This window comes from Hippocampus zosterae, chromosome 18 (genome assembly GCF_025434085.1).
Source record: "Hippocampus zosterae strain Florida chromosome 18, ASM2543408v3, whole genome shotgun sequence".
Lineage (NCBI taxonomy): Eukaryota > Metazoa > Chordata > Actinopteri > Syngnathiformes > Syngnathidae > Hippocampus > Hippocampus zosterae.
Window position 1 is genome coordinate 9,561,117 of NC_067468.1, and position 13,523 is coordinate 9,574,639.

The 13,523-nt window shown below is 44.1% G+C and overlaps 2 protein-coding genes across 3 annotated transcripts; both read left to right on the plus strand.

The window, feature by feature from the left end:
* The first annotated feature begins 3 nt into the window (after window positions 1-3).
* polm (polymerase (DNA directed), mu) lies at window positions 4-8,739 on the plus strand. Of its 2 annotated transcripts, XR_007959805.1 has the most exons (12): window positions 4-1,544; window positions 1,857-2,028; window positions 2,159-2,260; window positions 2,825-2,995; window positions 3,082-3,153; window positions 3,740-3,860; window positions 3,941-4,073; window positions 4,147-4,249; window positions 4,994-5,254; window positions 5,324-5,407; window positions 5,793-5,984; window positions 8,477-8,739. XR_007959805.1 is itself a non-coding variant. In XM_052050731.1 (11 exons), the coding sequence occupies exons 1-11, from the start codon at window positions 1,354-1,356 to the stop codon at window positions 5,877-5,879; spliced, it is 1,497 nt and encodes a 498-aa protein (XP_051906691.1). In that variant the 5' UTR covers window positions 4-1,353; the 3' UTR covers window positions 5,880-6,497. The 2 variants fall into 2 exon arrangements, 1 of the variants encoding a protein (XP_051906691.1); XM_052050731.1 differs by lacking the exon at window positions 8,477-8,739 and having other exon boundaries at window positions 5,793-6,497.
* Window positions 8,740-10,910: 2,171 nt separating this feature from the next.
* On the plus strand, window positions 10,911-13,308 carry ved (ventrally expressed dharma/bozozok antagonist). Its single transcript, XM_052050870.1, has 3 exons — window positions 10,911-11,251; window positions 12,131-12,375; window positions 12,800-13,308. The coding sequence occupies exons 1-3, from the start codon at window positions 11,038-11,040 to the stop codon at window positions 13,151-13,153; spliced, it is 813 nt and encodes a 270-aa protein (XP_051906830.1). The 5' UTR covers window positions 10,911-11,037; the 3' UTR covers window positions 13,154-13,308.
* The last annotated feature ends 215 nt before the right edge of the window (window positions 13,309-13,523 follow it).

The window sequence follows — 13,523 nt, forward strand, 5'->3', positions numbered from 1 at the left end:
GCCGAGTCGCCTGCCGCTCGGATGCGTCAGCGCGGTTCCAGCCTTGCCATTGGTCCGCTTACCTTGTCAGTCACGCCCTTCGCCAAGCTCTCACGCGCCATTGGTGGAGAAGGAAGTTCCGGTTGCGTTCTTCCCAAACTATTTTCAGCCTCTTGTGCTACTCGTGTCAAACGTCATTTCTATGACGTCATGTTACGAACAGACGCGTCGTTGAAAACTGCAAGCGGACGACGCTGTGACGTTAAAAGCACAAAAGCATACTTCGAGCTTGCTATTTCCTCCCACTTAAAAAGCAACATGCTTATGCCTACAGGGGGCAGCAGACACCAGAGTTCCACCTACATCACAAGTTTCAAACTCGAGGCCCCAGGGCCAGATGTGGCCCTCGACATCGACAGCGTGCAAAGGGAAATAAATCATGTCCTTTGACTTCATGTGTCTTGCAAATTGCATTCACAACACTAACATGAGATACAATACTGGAATATTTCTTGGTGACCAATAACCCCATTTAAACTGAAACATAGTTGAACAAACAATTTACTGGCTTGACTAGTTTGACATCAATTTGTTGTGTAAAACTTAAGAACATTAGGTGATCATAAATTCATGTGGGTTCAAAGTCATAACGGTCCTCCGAGAGAAACAATGGCCAGCGACAAAAATGTGTGACACCCCTCACCTACATCATATTGACAGTACGTTAATAAAGCATCTATATGTAATTCGTTCAGTATTTATGAGAGGCTTCAACATACTCATACACTGTACAGACAGAACAGATACTTAATAGTACAGATACTTGTGTAAAAAAAAAAAAAGACTGGTGAGACTGCTGTACTCTAGTAAATTAATTTATAACTGTCTATTACACTATTATATGCTGTGGCCTTTTTGATTATTTTGAAGACCAAAATGAATTTTTGTTATCAATGAATTCGAGATTTTTGGGTTTCCAGGTGTGGGGTCGCAGATGTTGAAAAAAGTAAGTGCACTGTGACAAAAGCATAGAAATCTGTTTTCAGATACAGGCAGTCAAAGTAAAAATCGTCAGAAAAAAATACAATATAAACAGCATGAAATCTATATACACTTGAGGACAATTATGAAGTAGTAATAATTCGCTACTTCCCATCACTACTGTACTACGTTTGTTGGGGCTGTGATGGAATGTCATGTAGTACCAATAACATCCAGCGGGTGGCGGTGACTCCTGAAAGTTTGCGAACAATACTCAAAGAAGACAATGCGGAAATAATTCGGTCCATCTAACATAGTCACCAAAATGCTAATAACGCATTGTTTAGATATCATGTATTCTTATATGCCATTGAGGGCCCCTCAGAGTGAAATATGGTGCCGCTAAAGCGAAGAAAAGTGTCCTCCTCGACCGGCGGTGCTTCGACGAGCGACAGCTGGGATGACGCGTCCAAGTTCCCGCAGGTGGTCCTCTTCCTCCTGGAGAGGAAGATGGGAACCAGCCGGAGACATTTCCTCACCGAGCTTGGACGAAAAAAGGGCTTCAGGGTCGATGAGTCCTTCACGTATGTTGTCATTTACAGTGAAACTTTAATTTACAAAGCACTTATAATTTGAAAGAAAATCTCAAAAGAGTGTTATTTCAAACTTGTCCGTTGTCACTTAAGAAACATAACGTTACATTACATGGATGACAAAAGCTCACTTTTCGGCTCACTTTTCGCTCACCCAAAGCCTAAATAGTAAAAAATAATGAATCAATTAAATGCATTGTTATAATTTGTTGTATTGCCCTTTTGAGTGAGACAGAGTTATCATTTTATTATGGGGTAAATCATTGGAAATTGAAGGCAGGCGTTGTGCTCATGTCTCACCAGTGAAAATGTCACACACGTCATCTCAGAGAAGAACTCGGGTGACGAGGTCAAAAGTTGGCTGAGTTCACAGGGTCATGACCAGACAGCTGCTCACCTGGTGGACATCAGCTGGTTAACGGAGAGCCTGAGTGCCGGATGTCCCCTCGACATCCTGCAGCAACATCGACTGATGGTACGAAAACACGAGTGTTCCTTGGAAACGGGATATTTCTGTCATTGCTTGCTGCACCACAATGTTGAGAGCAAATTTGGAGCTTAGCTCAGCTTTGTGCACTTCTCTAACATTTGTCTTCGTTCAGCAGGAGCGGCCGGCATCAAGCGGAGATGAGACGGCGACTTTCTCAATGCCCATCTACGCTTGTCAAAGGAGGACCACCATGGACCACCGCAATGCCGTCTTCACAGTGGGTGTTATAGACAGTTTGTCTTGCTGTTGGTTTCTTTTTATTTAGAACATTTTGGAATCCTTTGAATGTGTTTAATTTTTCTAGAACAAAATTTTGAGTGTGGTATTTAATATTTATCTGTGTATTTATACTCTCGACCCGATTACGGTAAAGTGGATCCATGGATATTTTTAAAAGGTTTTTTGTTTTTTGCTGTTTTTTGTTATTTATTTTCTTAATTCTGTTTATTAAATTAAAATATTTTATATTTCTTTTTTTATTTTGTTTTTGTATTTTATACTTTTCATTTTATTTTTGAATTGAAATTTCCACATTTTTATTTTTGTTATTATTCACAGCAGTCAGGGTTAGTAAGTCCTTTTTTGGGGGCAATTTTATTGCTGACATTTTTATTGTTAGATTTGTATTATGTTTGTATATTTAACAAGAAAAAAATACTCATCATGTGACTAATTATGATTATGGTTCACATAATGGAGATCAAACAATGTCTTCCTTTACTGGACAGTAGTCAAACATGCAGGCAGGAAGTTTGTTCTAAATATGTTTTTACTTGTTCAGGAGGCTCTGTCGCTGTTGGCTGAAAACGCTGAGCTCAGCCAGGACGAGGGTCGCGCGGTGGCGTTCCGCCGCGCTGCCGCCACGCTGAAGGCTTTCCCCGAGTCATTGACAGACGCCCGGCAGCTCAGAGGATGTCCGTGCCTTGGCCAACACTCGCTGTCGGTCATCCAGGTGGGTGAAATGCTCCCGCGCTCAAATTTTGTCTCGTAGTGACCAAGTGTTTTTCCGTTGACCAGTACTGACTTTTGTCTTGGCAGGACATTTTGGAAAACGGATCATCCCGGGAGGTGGAGGCCACTAGGCAGTCTCAGCGTTTCAAGGCCATGAAGGTCCTAATGGGCTCAAAGCTGCTAATTCCAAACCGGAAAAGTATGCCAAAAAATGGGCCGCTCTCTTGTTTCATTCACCGTTTAGCCTGTGTTTCCTAAAATTGTTTCATTAACATGTAATTACTAATTATTTTGTGTTCATTTTGCTCATTAAGTAATTAATGCTTAGCGGGGAAGTTGACCTTTTATCCCCACTTACAGTATTGAAGAATTTTGGTGTGGGGGGGTCGAAAAAATAAATATATCTAACATCGCATTGTCAAAGTGAGCAAGTCATTTTCAACATTTAATAATTTGGAAACGTAACAGACGTGGAAAGACCAATAGTCTAGATATGTGGAAAAGAAAATAAATTGCAATTCTAAATTTCGCTCTTCACATGGTTGGCCTGCTTCCTCAATCCGTGATGATTAGTGGGGTTGCATGGTCCATATGGAAAAACCAAAACCAAAACAACTTGATCTGATTTAGTGAGCTGCCCATTTTCAAAACCCAAATTGATAATTGAGCGTGGACGCTTTCCCAGCCCTTTTGGACAACATTTGTCAATAAATCCTCGGCACATCTCCTGTGCTTTTTGTTCCAGCTCCTGACAGGAATCTTTGGCGTGGGCGCAAAGACGGCGGCCCAGTGGTTCCAAGAAGGCATTCGCAACCTCCCTCAGTTACGTCAATCGGGACGCGTCCTCACTCGGGCGCAGCAGGCGGGTGAGTGTTGGCTGCAAACTCGGTGGGATATGTTGTCACTCCCAACGACCTCCACTGAGCGTGCCGATCTGTCTTTGCAGGCTTGGCCCACTACGATGACCTGACACAGCCCGTCACCAGGGCGGAAGCCGACACCATCGGCCAAATTGTGGAGGAAGCCGTTGGCGCAAAGCTGCCGAGCGCCCGGGTCACCTTGGTGGGAGGCTTCAGGAGGTACAATCCACCACTTGTGGTTTGGCCTATCGCAGTTGGTTGTGAGCGTATCCCCGCTCGACGCTTCTTGCAGGGGGAAACCGAGCGGCCACGATGTTGATTTTCTGATCACGCACCCGGAGGAAGGGCGGGAGGAGGGTCTGATTCCAAAAGTGGTGGCGCACCTGGAGAATCGTGTGAGTCGAAGCAAACGTCACGTTGTCACTACATTGTCAATGTCGACTCGCATCTCGCTTTATTGGCCATGTGATCTTGATGTTGTTGCTCCGAAATTCACGCTACCGTATTTTCCACACTAAAAGTCGCACTGGATTATGAGGTGCACCTTCAATGAATGACCTATTTTGTAATTTTTTTCATATATTGGACGCACCGCGTTATAAGACGCAATCTACAATGCATCCACTAGATGAAGCTGCGCTCAAGGAAATGCCAACAAAACACAACACAACACCCTGATTTATATAGCGACGATTAGATGTCAGTAAAACTTATTTAATAAAGAAGCGACACAGTTCACTTAACCAACATAAGTTGTAACATGGAACTCTCTTCCCGCTGCTCTATTTCCGTGTTCAACTGCTCATTCAGTAATAGCCAATCCTAGACCAAGTCTGAAAAGACGTTTCAAAACGTCTTTGGGAGTGAATGAGTTAAATAAATGATTCCCGTAATGACCAAACACAACGCGCATTTGATTTTAAGGCGCGCTGGGAGCTTTCAAGAAAATGGAAGGCTTTTAGGTTCGCCTTTTAGTGCGGAAAATAAGATAAGATAAGATATCCTTTATTCGTCCCACACTGGGGAAATTTACAGTATAAATAAAAAAGTACAGAATAAGATACTGACGCTGTTCTGAACAGTGTGTAATGTTCATGTTGTCAATAAAGTTTGTCGGGAATGACCTTGTTATCCATCAGGACTTCCTGTTGTACCACAAGAGCAACAGAAACTCATACACGGAGGCCAGCGGTACTCCCGCCTCCACCATGGATCATTTTGAGAGATGTTTCTCCATCTTCAAACTTCCAATGCCAGAGGGAGGCGAGCCGCACTCACGCCAAGACGACGCGGCGCTCCGACGCGGCGAGTGCAGGCGGTGGCGAGCTGTGCGCGTGGATTTGGTGGTCTGTCCGTTCAGCCAGTTTGCGTTTGCCCTGCTGGGCTGGACGGGTTCCAAGGTAATGATGCCGGTGGCCCCCTGGTGGTCAAGGGGTGGGGCTGACGCGTGTTTTTTGGTTGTGACGCAGTTGTTTGAGCGCGAGCTGCGACGCTGGGCCACTCAGCAGAAGAACATGTCACTCAGCAGCCACGCCTTGTACGACAACAAACAGGTACGCCAAAGTACTACACCTGCAACATATCGCCGTGAAATAAAACGGTGCATATGCGGATTTTTGTCTTGAATCCATTTTATAGCTTGAGAGAAAAAGCAAATGACATCAATTAAATCAAGTTTTGGCGGTTTTCCACTCTGGGGTTTGTTTTATTTCATTTACAAACTTTTAACTTTTAAGCCGTTCATGCACCCTTTAACCCGATAACATGATAACCTGTCCACTGTCTTAACCGCTGTCCCTCAAAGGGTTAATTTAGAAAACAATGATGAAAATGTTTGCCTATTTTCTGATGTTCCGGACCCCAAACCAAGAACGAACTGATGTGTGCATTTTCTACACCATCCTTTTGAAAAAACTGTTTTTTTTCTTTTGATCGCAGCGTGAATACCTGAAAGCCGAGACAGAGGAGGAGATCTTTGCACATCTCTCACTGGACTACATCCCGCCTTCACAGAGGAACGCCTGAAGAAGCACCGCCGCCTGCCGGACTGCACTGTCATGGACGGCAAAAAAAATCACAAAAGTCAAGAAAGTGGTCGAATGGCCTGGCAAAGAAGTCATCCAGATGAAGGTGACTTTTTTTTCTCCACATTTTGCTCCTTATAATTTGTTCGTTCCTACTTCCGGGGTAAAGAAATGCACTTGGAGTTATGGTAGCGAAAAGGTTTCTGGTTCACTTGATAGTCCGGCGACAACGGAATTCATTAACATATTACTCACTGACTATTTTGATCATCAACGGATCGTTTGGAGACCTTGCTCAATGTAGATCTTCAAATCCTCCTAATTTCTTCCTCTCAAAAGTCCGTATTGTCTCATTTCTGCCAATCCTCATGATAGCAGAATGATTAAAAAAAAAATTGCAAACATCTAATTTGTCTTTGGAAAAACAATGAACAACAAATCGGTTACTCTTTTTTTTTGGTGCATTTTCTACTCTGGCAAATTGAAAAAATCTAATGTATTTATTATTGTAATTTTTTAAAATCCAATTGATTAAAAAAATTTGACAGATGAATTGATTATCACAATAATTGTTAATTGTGGCTCTCGTACTCCATAAATTGCAAGTTTTGGGTAAAGATTTGGCCTGTGTGTGCGTGCATGCTGTTTTGTGTGAGTGTGTGAGTGTGTGTGTGTCAAGTGTGAGTGGTTTGCAAGCCCTGGTGCTAACGGCCTCATTAACCTGAAAATTGCAGCTCCACATCAAAGTGGCATCAAGCCCCACTCGTCCTCCCATCAGGATGTTACTTTTCAGCTTTTTTTTTTAAGTATTACCTACAGAATTGAAACTTGTCACATTCCCCAAAAAACAAACAAACCCCAAAATCATCCACGATACTACGTCACCGCAGACGAGACGGCGTGCTCCCACGTCGTCCAGCCGTCGTCTTGTCATTTCACGCCCCAAAGTGGCAACACACGCAGACGCTTGGCGGAGACTCTGCGTCTGTCACTCTGTCTTTCTGTCTGTCCGTCCGTCCGTCTTTCCCGTCCGCAGGCTAAATGTGGGAATTGGAGTGACTTTGACTTCACGCGGCGCCGAGTACGTGGCACGCTCTCAACTTCATTTTAGCATTACACCCTCATCATAATAATAATAATAATAACAGTCAGCGTGATCAATTAATGGCAACATTTCGCTTTTTTTTTTTAAGTTCGGGGGGTCTACTCAGTTTTACGTAGGAATCGTCAATGTCAGTAAAGATTATAAAATACGTTCACGCTTCCTCTGTCTTTCTAATTAATTTTTTTTCTTTTTTATATTGTGGAGTAAATGTTGAACTGGGTTGAGGGTCAAAGGTCAAATGGACCCAGGAACATTTTTGCTACGCCTGAGAAACCGCCTAACAACACACATAACGAGTGCAATCACTACATAATGAAATCAAATCCCCACAAATGATGTTGCCTAAAGTCCATGTTCAGTGTGGAGACCTGACAAGTGACTGGGGGGACACAGGGGGTCTATTGGGGGGGGGTTGCCGAGCCAGTTCGTCCATTGCGCCGAGTCGCGCCGGCCCCATCAAAGCCCAGGGGAGCCTTTGATGACCTGATAGTGATCAATAGGAGAGGGGAAGCGCTCCTAACGGAGGTCTTTACAGACGGGGCGGGAGCTGGTCCACAAGCGGGAGGGGCAGGGGCAGGGGGGGGGGGACGCATTGACACCAATCATCGGTGTTACCCAATCCACTCTCGCGCGTCTGCCCGGCACCATCAGTGCCGCCGACTGTTGTCGTTTTAGCAACAAACGAAAGCTCCCATGTCAGCTTAATTAACCACGCGAGCAAAGTTCAACTGACTGACCGACTGACCGTGAGTCAGGGTTAATAGTTTGGGATTTTTATTCTCGTTCGTTTTTATTTCCTTTTGATTTTTGTAAATCCAGATAGTTGCACTTAGTTTTTAGAGCAAGTCTGGATGTTTTTAGTTTTTTTTTTCCAAATGCTTCGTTTGAGTTGACTTGTTAGCTTTAGTATTAGATTTAGTTTTTATCCTCACTCAATGATTGAGCACCCGCGAGTGCATCATCATGCCTGAATTGCTGCTTGTAAACATGTGGCTGTGTGCTTGGATGTATGTCAATGCCTACGTGCGTTGAGTGTGTGTGAATGTGCGAGTGTGTCTTTGTGTATCTAAGTTTGTGTGTAAGCGTATCAGCATGCGTGTGTTTGTGTGTGGCTGTATGGTGACACTTGGGGGTGGGTTATTGTTTGTGTCCATAACAGAGTAGCAAACAGGCCCATTTAAGAGATGAAAGACCCCGAATGGAGCCACTCAAAGGATGGCTCAGTGTGTGTGTGTGGGTGTGTGTGTGTGTTTGGCAGCCAATTTAGTCTATGCAAGGGGTCCCGTATGCTCCTGCACCACATGAACAAATTGGCCGATGGTAAAGAAACAGATGAAACCGAGCCAAGTGTCACATTTAAAGGGCCGGTAGAGCATTAAAAACAAACAACGTTTAGACGAGTGAATTGGTTTTCGTCAAGACAAACATTATTCAGAAGCGTGACTTGAGCGAATGGAGCCAATAAAATTGAGCGTCCTTTGATGTCCTCACAGAAGCAGACGAGCCGCTCCGACTTGTCCCAAGCGAAGCCACGGACGGCGGCCGGTTGCTCTCTCGCGGGAGTTCAAAGTGACGTTGGCGTTTCCCGCCTTCTTCACGCAGACGTGGGGTCCGCCATGTCACGAGAGTTCATTGATTAGTCCGAAGTACGCTTCTCACATCATCTCATTGGAAACATCAAGCCCTGCCGACAAAATGGTTTTCGAAATGTGTTGATAAAATCTTTCTCGATTTGATCCGGTTTGGTTTGTTAAGATTTGAAACAAAAATTTAAAAGTAATTTTGGGGGTGAGAAAAGTTCAAAATATTTTATAGTAGTAATTAAAAAAAAACTTTTATTAGATAACTGAGGGATAATATTGTTACAATTGAACTAAAATATTATTAAAGTCATTATTTTAGAAACTAAATTATGGTGAAAACTCAAACGTGATTCTTTTAGGAAATTAATGTTGAGTGAATTGAAAGAAAATCCTAATGTGCTGCATAAGATGAATGAAATAGTAGACTAACATCAGCTGTTTAGAATTTGGAAATAGTAATTTAAATATTGTGAGAATTAAAATACAGTATTAAAGTCCTTATTTTACAACATTGAAATGGAGATACATTTGAAAAGTAATTTACTTATTTAGTTATTTTATATTTTTGGGAAATAAATGCTTTGGGTTGTTTTTTTCCCTCATTATAATATCTCAGCATTAAATTGTCTTTGCGTGTATCGACAGCGTCGAGTCGCTGGCGTGCACGCGCACGAGGTGCCTCAGTGTGCAAATGGCGCTCAGGAAGAAAGGCAGGCCTCCCCTGAAAGGGTTAAATAATGGCTGCGCGCTCGCTTTGATAAGACAAAGAAGCCATGATAACCCCCCCCCCCCCCAAAAAAAAGCAGACGCCCCCCGTCTGCTGTGCGTGTGCGCCAGCAAGTCTTCATCGATTTGCGATTTCAAAGATGGCGTGTGACGTCACAACACCAGTCGTCGCTCATCCGCTTTTTTATAATGATTTGCCGCCAACGGGGTGAAATTGTTGCACTTCCGGTCACGTGGTGGCTTTGCGTTTGGGGACACGATGGAGTGGGGGGTGTGGGGGGAACAGTGTCACTTGAAACAATTGTTTCGTAGTTTGTAATTAGTTTTAATGACACGATGGGTTATTTTAACAAGATATTATACTCCAATTCAACATGTCCTCATTTTAAAAACAAGTTTAGTCATTTAAAGGTCGTATAATTCTTTAGGCTATAAAATAATTTTCACCACATGAAATCCCTTCATCAATTTTTTTAGTTGGTAAGTTGATTCTATAAACGTTAATAAAAGATTTAATGGAAACTATCACTTAATCTCTGAAGTGGTTTTAATTTTAAAAATATACAATAAAAGGGGTTATTACTTACAGCACTCTAAAAGTGCATAGTCAGCTATATTAATTCTGCGTCACCCCTCCCCCACACCTCATTGAATGTAAATGATTGCTGATCATTTATTGATTGAATGTTTGGCATGCTTTTAATCCACTTTAAATTGCTTTCATCTGGGATCATCCTGGGATTAGCCCACTCGCAAATCTGGACTCACTCCCCGGCGTCCATTTTTCATTTGGCTGTGATTTCACTTTTAGGCTGCTACTTTTTATGTAGTAGAAATAAAAGCTCACTAAAAATACACTTAGTCGTGATGCATTCACAATCATTCTCTCATTTCCCGTCTACCACTTTGCTGTTGCTCGTTTGAATGGCGTTTCCCAAGACAGTTGGTGCTAGCGCGTAATTTAGGCTTGTATGGCAGCTCGTACTCTCAATGAGCCTCATGTGGAGGCCTTTTTGTGTGTCTTTATGCTGAATATTGTAGTGAATACTCATAGTTTGTAGTTTATGTAACATGCATTGATGATAGTGTACGTGCTAGAGGTGTTCTGTTGGTGCTTCTGGATTGACGTAATGGAAGATGTAACTCACAAAAATCACTAGACTTTTTCGTTAGCTATGGAGCCCAGTGTTTAAAAAAAACTGGAAAAAAAGTTTACTCTAACTGAGCTATGTCAATTTTTTTTTCTATAATTCACTGTGTGTTATCATTAACTAATTTCTCACTTCCTAATATTGCGAATGTTCATGCATTTAGCTAGTAATTGCTACAGACGCTCATATAAAGTAAAGCAAAGAAAAAGTTCAAGATAACTGAACTCTTCTTTGGCAGTGATGATGGTTTGCTTTTGTGTGATGATGTGGGAACTGTATAATTTCCATAGAGGTGCGTATCTGAGGTGTGTCTATTATCTTTTAGGAGGCAGCAGGAAGGTAGTTGGGGGGGAGCTTTGGGGGGGGCAGACTCACTGGAGCCTCTGTGTAACAGCCTCATTGAGACTGAATGAGACGCTTTAATGACTGCACTTGTAAGGGCGAAGGGGAGGGTGCGGGGGGGGGGTTCGGGGTGGGAAGGGGTGTGCCCTTTGATGTGCATAGGGGCGGCCCGCGATCTATAAATACAGCGGAGCGTACCGCCCCGCCGCCCCACCCAGAGGAAGCTCACTTACCTGAACCGGGTTTGACGTCATGAGGGGACACTTTTCCATCGAGTGGATGGCGCAAAGCAGCCGGCAGCGGCCCGCTAGCATTAGCGGTGGGGGCACTGCCAGGTTGGCGGCGCCCGGGCTTGCCGGCACCCACGCAGAGAGCCTGCCAGGATTCTGCCGGAGGCCTGACCATGACGGTGGAGGAGTCCCGGGCAAGAGGCCCAAGATGGACTCTGGCGACAACAGCAAAATTGGTGAGTCAGACACACACACGCGCGCGCACAAAATATAACTGACGTTGTTATTTCAGAAAACAAGTGGAATATTGTTCACGTATACCAGCAAATATTTTAACAAATGATTAAAATGTTAAATCTTTTTAGAAGGAAAAAAAAAGCTTGAAGGCGGCCCGGTAGTCCAGTGGTTAGCACGTCGGCTTCACAGTGCAGAGGTACCGGGTTCGATTCCAGCTCCGGCCTCCCTGTGTGGAGTTTGCATGTTCTCCCCGGGCCTGCGTGGGTTTTCTCCGGGTGCTCCGGTTTCCTCCCACATTCCAAAAACATGCATGGCAGGCTGATTGAACTCTCTAAATTGTCCCTAGGTGTGAGTGTGAGTGCGAATGGTTGTTTGTCTCTGTGTGCCCTGCGATTGGCTAGCAAGTAGTTCAGGGTGTCCCCTGCCTACTGCCAGAAGACAGCTGGGATGGGCTCCAGCACCCCCCGCGACCCTAGTGAGGATCAAGCGGCTCGGAAGATGAATGAATGAAAAAAAGCTTGGTAAAATCACGTATTGTTGGACTTCAACATCAGATCTTTAATAATCATTTTATAATTACAAATAGAATATGGACATTGAAAAAAAATACTATATATATTGATGTCATTACGGTACTTGAAAATAATTGTGTTGGTAATTTTCAAGGTTTTTTTTTTAGCAAATAATGAATGATGTCAAGTACATGGAAAAAAATTTAAACTATCGAAATGAATAACACAAGACTTTCAACATCAAATTATGTAATTAAATTATTCTATAAACTTAATGAACACTGTAACTGATATGATCAAATCATTCCAATATGAACAAATGTGATTGTTGACAACAACTGAAAATTGTTTTTGTTGTGCCGACAGCTTCAGAGGCGGAGGAGGAGACGTCGGGCTATGAAAGCGAGCGTTCCCTCTCGCCGCTGGGCCCCGCCGATGACGCCGCCACCGCGTGCGCCTCGCCGCTGACCCCGCCGTCGGGGAGGAGGCCGCGCACGGCCTTCACGGTGGAGCAAATCGGCAGCCTGGAGCGAGCTTTCAAGAGGAACGCCTACCTGGGCACGCAGGACAAGGCGCAGCTCTGCCGAAAACTCAACTTGTCCGACAAACAGGTCGCTAGCATCTCCGTTTACTAGCGTGTTAGTTAGCCCAGTTTGCGAGTTTATGCTCGCGATGAGCCTTACCTGAAGGAGGCCAAGATTTGAACTATCAAATACTTGAGTTGATGGAACATGGACTGATGATTGTGTGCCTGATACAAGGATGCTGTCAGTGCTTTGCTGCCATCTGGTGGCATCGAAACACATTCCAACAATAATTCAGATTTATACTCGGAAAAATTACTCAAATTCAGACTCTATTTTAATAACATCAGGACTTATTTTTGCTAAATGACAACCGTCCCCTTTTTTTCCACAAAACGCTGCGAATCTTTCAAGAAAAATGTCAAAATTTGAAGTGAAATTTATTTTACTTTGTACTTTTTTCTGAAAATCACTTTATTCCCCCTCTTCCTTCTTCTCCGTGACGGCACAGATCCGAAACTGGTTCCAAAACCGGCGCATGAAGCTGAAGCGGACGGTGCAAGACGCTCTGGCGCATGCCTGCCAAGCCAGCGCCGCGTCGCACTTTGCGCCCTACCCCGAGCTGCAAGCGTACCGGCCAGCTCCGTACCCACGCTACCACCCGATGCCATTGACGCTTCAGGACGCCAGCGGCGCCACCGCCGCCTTGGCTCAGCCGCCGCACAACCTCCAGTACGCCTCGCCTCTGGACTCGCTCTACCAATACGGCAATGTGGCTGGAGCTATGTTGTCCGCCGCCACGCCGCCTCCCCCTGCCCCTCCTCCTCTAATGGCAGCCTACCCGGCATACCCCCAATACTACTGACAGCCACTCTGTCTTGGTTTGCTCATTGAATCTTTGCGTTGTTTCTGTGAAGGCTTGTGTGCAATGGGGGGTTTGTGTGTGTGAGTGCGTGTGTGTGTGAGATGATAAATTCTGTATTTCTCATTTAATTCCAATAAAATCCAATCAATTTTTTTCCTAGTGCTTGTCCGTATTAGGGTGACCGGTTGCCGCCCAATCACTGCAAGACAAGTGATGAACAGGTCACCAATCAATATAAGGGTGCATATGGAGTGGCTGTAAAAGTCTACCCACCCCCCATGCTCAAATATCAGGTTTTTGTGATTTCAAAAGAAAAGAAGACTAAGATAAATCGTTTCCAAACTTTCTGCGAGCATCGTGAGTCATCAAT

Coding starts and splice junctions, on each gene's coding strand:
- polm (XM_052050731.1), top strand. CDS start 1,354: ATGGTGCCGCTAAAGCGAAGAAAAGTGTCCTCCTCGACCGGCGGTGCT. Junction 2,261..2,824: donor ACCGCAATGCCGTCTTCACA/GTGGGTGTTATA, acceptor TTACTTGTTCAG/GAGGCTCTGTCGCTGTTGGC. Junction 3,154..3,739: donor AGCGTTTCAAGGCCATGAAG/GTCCTAATGGGC, acceptor TTTTTGTTCCAG/CTCCTGACAGGAATCTTTGG.
- ved (XM_052050870.1), top strand. CDS start 11,038: ATGAGGGGACACTTTTCCATCGAGTGGATGGCGCAAAGCAGCCGGCAG. Junction 11,252..12,130: donor TGGCGACAACAGCAAAATTG/GTGAGTCAGACA, acceptor TTGTGCCGACAG/CTTCAGAGGCGGAGGAGGAG. Junction 12,376..12,799: donor TCAACTTGTCCGACAAACAG/GTCGCTAGCATC, acceptor GTGACGGCACAG/ATCCGAAACTGGTTCCAAAA.